General features: G+C 34.7%; 2 protein-coding genes across 2 annotated transcripts in view; both read right to left on the reverse strand.

Moving 5' to 3' along the window:
* Positions 1 to 1,277: 1,277 nt before the first annotated feature.
* LOTGIDRAFT_170824 (hypothetical protein) lies at positions 1,278 to 1,691 on the reverse strand (the record flags this gene model as incomplete). The annotated part of the gene is made up of 1 exon (XM_009046669.1): positions 1,278 to 1,691. One exon carries the CDS (start codon positions 1,689 to 1,691, stop codon positions 1,278 to 1,280), a length of 414 nt encoding a protein of 137 aa, XP_009044917.1.
* A 4,443-nt stretch (positions 1,692 to 6,134) lies between these two features.
* LOTGIDRAFT_170825 (hypothetical protein) overlaps positions 6,135 to 7,565 on the reverse strand; it is a gene marked incomplete at both ends in the record, with an annotated part of 3,976 nt that continues 2,545 nt past the window's right edge. The window contains one exon of the mRNA XM_009046670.1: positions 6,135 to 6,275. Within this exon, the coding sequence (XP_009044918.1) occupies positions 6,135 to 6,275 (141 nt within the window). The remainder of the gene's footprint in view (positions 6,276 to 7,565) is intronic.

Consider the following 7,565-nt stretch of genomic DNA (forward strand, 5'->3'; position numbering starts at 1 on the left):
TTTTATTAAGTTAAATTTATTATAATTTCTTCAAATTGTTTTCCTAAACTCAACTGATATAAAACCAAAAGTGAAAGCTGTCCACAAAACTTTTGTCCTGGTAATTGAAATTGAAATGTTGAACATTTGATTGGTTTATTAGTTAATTTCACTATCTCTTCAGTGAGCTCTAATCCAAAAGAATCGAAGAAATAAAAGTTTTTTAAAGAGTCTTTGTACAAAGCAGAATGATGAACTCCTTTTTGATTGGAAGTGTGTATATTTGTTATAGCGTAAAATTTACCTTTCTTATATTTGAGATTATTTATTTCATCTCTCATACAATAATAAAATGGTGATATATTTAACTCATTCGCCCATCTCATAAGATGAAAGTTTGTGGTTGTATCGGTTCCAAATTTATCGAGAAAGATATTCATTTTAAAAGTCAGTTTTTTGAAGTTAGTTTTGATAGAACCTACCTATGATTTGTTCTTTGTCTTGATCGATTAATTCATATGTCGGAGGTGATGTGCTGTTTACTTTATCTACGATAGATATTTCGTTTGTCCAAAATCCGACGTAGCCTTTTTCGAATTTGCTTTTATATTTGAAAATACGAACTCGATCTCCGACTTTAAATTTGGGTTTGATATTTAAATTCTTTATTTTCGTAGTTATTTTGTGCGTTAATTGACTTTATAATATTTGGATTACTCGAGGCTTGTGTTGGTGTGACACCTATAGATGAATGAATATTGTTATTGTATTCATCTACAACCTCTGGTAATAATTTAAGCCATTTTTGGGATTCCAATTGCGTGAACTTTTTGAATAATTTATTTTTAAGAGTCCTGTTAAATCTTTCTATTACTACAGCTTTACCTTCATTATGCGTACTGTAAATTTCAGAGATTTCATATTTTTGTTATAAAATTCACTTCCTTTATCTACCCATAACTTTTGAGGTCGTCTGTCAGATTGTTTCATTATTGTTTCAAATGCGTGTTTGACTGATAAACCTGTTTTGTTTTTGAGAGGAATAACCCAAGTATATCTTGTATACAAATCTATAACTGTTAAACAATATTATCCTCTTTCGACTGGCATATTAATTAAATCTGCTGACCATATTTCATCTTTATCAAACACTTTGACTTTTAAAAAATGTTTTTTTTTTTCTAAATTCTTTATGTATTTCATCTGCTATTCCCATACCCATATTCATCTTTGCTTTAAAGAGTTTAATGATTATTGCTTTTTGCATTCTCTCTTTGAAAAGTTGGATTTGGAATATTTTAAAGTTCGATTATCATTTGTCTGTCTGCTTCGTCTCTGGATGTTATGTCTTTATTTCTGTATAGTATATCGTGTTTTAGTGCAACGGCGTCAACTCTATTGACTGGTTCTTCACCGGGTTTGGGTTTATCGTTTTCGTCTAATCGCAGATCTAACCTTGTACCTGAACCAGTGTAATTATGACCGGGAAGATGTTTTTCTCCGGGATATTTTGCCCATGGAAATTCAGGAAGAGAACCTAATGATTTTTGAATTCCTGCTTTTGCCACAGATCCAAGAGCTTGCGCTTCTGAGGAAATGAGGGATTTGTTGTTTGAGACAAAGTTGGCTACTTTTGGGATGAGAGATGTTAGAGCTGAGAAGAAACCATCTCCTTCGAATTTGTGTTGTTCGTGTTTTAAAATTAAACTCATTCTGCTTTTAAATGAGTTAATTTAAAGATATTATTGGCCTGGGGCGCTTGGGGGTTAGTAAACTTGTACCCCTATAGGCTCCGGATTTATTAACTGTGTGCCTGATGGGGTTGTTTGTTTGGTGGGCTTGTGGGCGCTGCAGGCAAAAGAGTAGTATAAGAGTATATAGATAGGGGGTACTTTTGTATAATTTATAAAAAAAAATCGCTTTTTGACGTTAGGAAAAAGTGATTTTTTTTTATAAATTATACAAAAGTGCCCCCTATCTATATACTCTTATACTACTGTCATTGATATCTACCTATAGTCACTAAACACTAACCTAGTATCACATATAGTCATTAATATTTATCTATAGTCACTAACACTAACCCAGTATCACGTATAGTCATTAATATCTACCTATAGTCACTAAACACTAACCCAGTATCACATAAAGTCATTAATATCTACCTATAGTCAGTAAATACAACCGAGTATCAACTATAGTCATTAATATCTGCCTCTCTTCACTAAACACTAGCCGCGAATCACGCATAGTCATTGATATCTACCTATAGTAACTAACCACTAACCGAGTATCACCTATAGTCATTAATATCTACCTATAGTCACTTAACACTAACCCAGTATCCCCTATAGTCATTAATATCTACTTATAGTCACTAAACACTAACCGAGAATCACGTATAGTCATTGATTTCTACCCATAGTCACTAAACACTAACCCATTATCACGTATAGTCATTGATATCTACCTATAATCACTAAACACTAACACAGTATCACCTATAGTCATTAATATCCACTTATAGTCACTAAACACTAACAGAGAATCACGTATAGTCATTGATATCTACCTATAGTCACTAAATACTAACCGAGTATCACGTATAGTCATTGATATCTACCTATAGTCACTTAACACTAACCCAGTATCACGTATAGTCATTAGTATCTTTCTATAGTCACTTAACACTAACCGATTATCACGTATAGTCATTAATATCTACCTATAGTCACTAAACACTAACCGAAAATCACGTATAGTCATTAATATCTTCCTATAATCACTAAACACTAACCCAGTATCACCTATAGATATTAATATCCACTTATAGTCACTAAACACTAACCGAGAATCACGTATAGTCATTGATATCTACCTATAGTCACTAAATACTAACGGAGTATCACGTATAGTCATTGATATCTACCTATAGTCACTTAACACTAACCCAGTATCACGTATATTCATTAGTATCTTTCTATAGTCACTAAACACTAACCGAGTATCACGTATAGTCATTAATATCTACTTATAGTCACTAAACACTAACCGAGTTAATATCTACCTATAGTCACTAAACACTAACCGAGTATCACCAATAGTCATTGATATCTACCTATAGTCACTAAACACTAACCCAGTATCACGTATAGTCATTGATTTCTACCTATAGTAACTAAACACTAACCGAGAATCACGTATAGTCATTGATATCTTCCTATAGTCACTAAACACTAACCGAGTATCACGTATAGTCATTAATATCTTCCTATAGTAACTAAACACTAACCCAGTATCACGTATAGTCATTGTTATCTACCTATAGTAACTTAACACTAACCGAGAATCACGTTTAGTCAGTGATATCTAGTTGATATTGAACTAATTTACAAAGACTAAAGATTAGATTGGGTTGATGTACGCTGACCATAGGTGATGCTGGCACGATATCAGTGACTTGTTTGGTGTTGGTGACTATTGGTGAGGTTGTATACTGTTATACAGTGAATATAGGTGAGATTGGGTTGATGCACGGTAACCATATGTGAGTGGGTATTAGTCACCATTAATGTTACCGGGTTGGTGAACGATGATTATATAGTTGATACTGGGCTTATGCCCAGTGACCAAAAGTGAGACTCGGTTTATGTTCAGGTTGGTATATTGGACAGAAATACGGCGACGATAGGTGATACTTGGCTTATGTCCAGTGACTATAAGTGAGACTAGGTTTATCTACGGCGACAAGAGTTGATACTCGGTACTTCTGGGTGACTATACTATAAGTGATATTGGACTGGCGTACGGTGAATATACGTGATAACGGTTGATGTTGATGACTATACTAAAAGTATACTGGGTTGGTGTACGATGGAAACTGGGGTGAAACTGGGTTGATGTTGGTGACTATAATAAGTGATACTGGGCTTGTGTTCGCAGAATATAAGTGATAACGGTTGATGTTGATGACTATACTAAAAGTGATACTGGCTTGGTGTACGATGGGAAACTGGGGTGAAAATGGGTTGATGTTGGTGACTATAATAACTGATACTGGGCTTGTGTGCGCAGAATATAAGTGATAACGGCTGATATTGATGACTATACTAAAAGTGATACTGGGTAGGTGTACGATGGGAAAGATCAACAAAAGTAAGTGACAAAAACTATACATTCATTATTAAGGTCCTTATAAATTGTCTTTAAGTCTCTAAAAACTCTTTTTATCATTGCAGACAGCTGCCAGAGGGTGTATATTAGTTCCCCTTGCCTGGAAAGCCATCTATATCGCTTGGCCCGATTTGTCTTATTAACGGGAATTTTATAATTTTTGTTAATGGAAAAGTCCCTTATATTATGAAGAGTATTGCATCGCACTACAAAGGATCATGATGGCATGCTGAATTTCATAAAGCCCGGTCATTTTTTCACGGTTCATATACACTACAACACTGACCCTGACCTTGGAAATCCTACTTTCGTTTTAGAGTTTGAAAAAACTGTTTTAAGCCGTTTATTTTATGAAATATTTGTTTGGTCTTCACAATAAAATCGTTAAATTTCATGCCCGAAACATACAGTCAAGTAACCTAATTTCGTGGAAACCTATTATTCGTGGATTTCCGGAAATGATTAATGATTTACATGAGCGACCTTGCGCGACCTCCGCATTAGTTTGTTGTAATAAACATGGGTTTTCTGTACAATATCAGCTAGTAGAATGAATCCAGTATTTTCAAGCAAGGTAACATGTATTAATGTATACTTTGACAAATACAAAATGGCGGATTTCACTTATTACCAAACGTCACCATTTTTTATCGGCCGAATTTCCTTATAATCCCAAGCGGTAATCGGAATTCCAAGTGTCGTCTGCTAGAATGTAGTCCAACGAATGAAGTCACGTGATCAACTAGTGGATTCCGTGTCAGCAGAAAATTTCTATGGAACACAAAGTGGACCATATTCTTATGTTGTTTCAGTGACTTTTAGCAATAAATCACGCGACGTTTCTTATTTTGTCAGTCGCTATTTTTTTTTTAAATCGTGGTTCTTTGAAGGAATTGTCACTAGTTATAATGAATTGATATTAAAGATAAATACTAAGAGAAGTTAATTATACCACTGGGTATCTATACAACGTGTTTTTCTCGACTTATTTATAGATCAAACATTGTACACGAAAATAGGTGACGCATTCTGCCGCCGTTGCCGAGTTGGTTGCTCATGAAATGTGGGTCAAAGTGAAGGATTCATAAAGAAAATCGAAATAAACCAATTTTAATCATTTTGTAGAATATCTGAGGAAACATCTAAGACATAAAAATTTTTTTTCGTTTTTTTAACTTTGACGAGATTCGGTGTGGAATCCTTATATCCGCGAAAATAGGTTACACCACTGTACTATATTCAAACAGACTCATTTTATGCAATTTTAATTTTTACCACGCGTCATATAGCCATTTGAATGACTTTTTGCTATTTACCACTCGTGGCAAATATCTCGTGCCAATAAAAAATGAGGGTGGCGAATAATTGTTAAGGCCTAAAGTGCCCTAGCCTATCTCTATCTATATACTAGATTTGTTATTAGTTATAATATAAGTCACTTTAACTCACCCATTAGCAATTCTGCAGCCTTTTTCATAAATTTTGTCTACTCGTGTGCAGGTAGATTTATTTATAAAACCATGAAGATTTTTCAATCCACTGCGCAATCGTAAACTCTACTTTCGGTTTGGTAAACAACACTTGGCTATACTCTGTTTCTTATTTTCAAGCAGTCAACAGCGCCGTATAACGTCATAATTATTAATGATGCTGTTAGAAAGTTGTAGACTTGTATTAGGCGAAATGTTTTTGAAGATTTGTTTCTGGGGATTTTTATTTGCAGATTTGTAGTTACACATTTGTTGAGCTAGATTTATATGTTGAAATTTGTTACATTATTAGTAGAAATTTACTGTTATGTTATGTATTACAGAAAATGTGGTTAATATAGATGACATTTTTAAATAGACAAAATGTTGAATTCGTACTACAAAAGTTGATTTTTCTAGACGTAGGGCAGTCTGAAACTAATAGTTTAGATATTGGCGAACAAATGTAAAATTTTGTAAAAAAAATGTTCAGTTAAGCCTACAAATGAAGAATTAAGAATTTATAAATTGAAAATGGGCATTAGCAATTAGGAAATAGCAATTAGGAAATAAGAACATTGAATTTTGAGCTGATTGGTCTTCCATAATCATCTGGTTACATGCCGTCCATCCAGGTAGTTTTTTTTTATCAGACTGAAATATATGAAAAAAGGTACATAAAAATATATATTAAAAGATGATTTGTCTGACAAAGTGACTTTTCGCTCTCAAGAAGAAGAGTCAGAACAATTATTCTTAATCCACGTGCACGCACGATCAGCACATGCAGAATTTATTGTGCACTTCTCAGTAAAGTATTTTAAGTTAAAGCTAACATGAAGTCAAAAAAAGGCGCAATACCTAAACAAAATAAAAGTATAGGTCTGTATTGGCCTAAGTCAGCTTGAATCGTTTGACTGAAGCCATACAGACCTTTGTCAACTTGAGAAGCAACCAAGCGTACCGCAGCCTCATATATAAACCGAGCCGGCGTGTTTTCGTCTTCTTCCAACAGATAACAGATAATCTAACCAAACCAAACCAAACCAACGACTACCATTCGACTACCAATCAACAAGAAATACCATGATCAGAACGAGTTTGGAAGAATGAAGGAGACCGAGTAACTCACGCCACACCATCCAGGGCCGAGTTTCACCGCCATGTCATTCGACCCGACCAGATCTAACGAAGAATCAACAACCAAACCAACAACACCGAATCATCCAATTTGATCCAATCCAACTACCAACTACTACGACTACCAACAACTACCTAGTTTGCGATATCAGCATCCGCTGGAAGCGAACGTTAACTTGTCATCTACCAACCAACCAACCGTTTTCGTCTTCACTGTCAACATTGATTTCAACTGGACAACATCTCACAGCTCAAGAAGATTATAATCCGAAAATGTCCGACGAAGTAAATATTATATAATTTATACATTTCCACTGCATCCATTCCACCTCCATTCATCTCAAAACCCTTTATAAACAAATAAAACCATCGGTTTTTACCACTACTCTATATTATAGGCTAAACGATGGACTATTGCAATCTGTATTCAATTTAACGAGGACATCTCATCTCTTGCAATTTCACAACATGACATGTGCATAATTTTATGTATGAAAATGGTTGTACCCTACCTTTTCATGAATTATAATATAAGGCGTTCAGTGCAACACACAAAACATTGGTAATCGGAAGAACGATGCGAACATCCACACCATCTATTACATAACGATCTTGTAAACACAAATCCACATGTAGTCGGGACTGCAATTCAAACTCTGAACTTTCACCCATCTTGTTTCTTCTTTCTCCCAAAGCATGGTTAACAACGGGTATGATGGCATCACCAGCTCCCGTTTGAACCGGCTCGTGTACTATCTAATTGGTCTGCCGGGTCTTTCTCCCACATGACTTGTCGATTGAGTT

The sequence above is a fragment of the Lottia gigantea genome (assembly GCF_000327385.1).
Source record: "Lottia gigantea unplaced genomic scaffold LOTGIsca_104, whole genome shotgun sequence".
Classification (NCBI taxonomy): domain Eukaryota; kingdom Metazoa; phylum Mollusca; class Gastropoda; family Lottiidae; genus Lottia; species Lottia gigantea.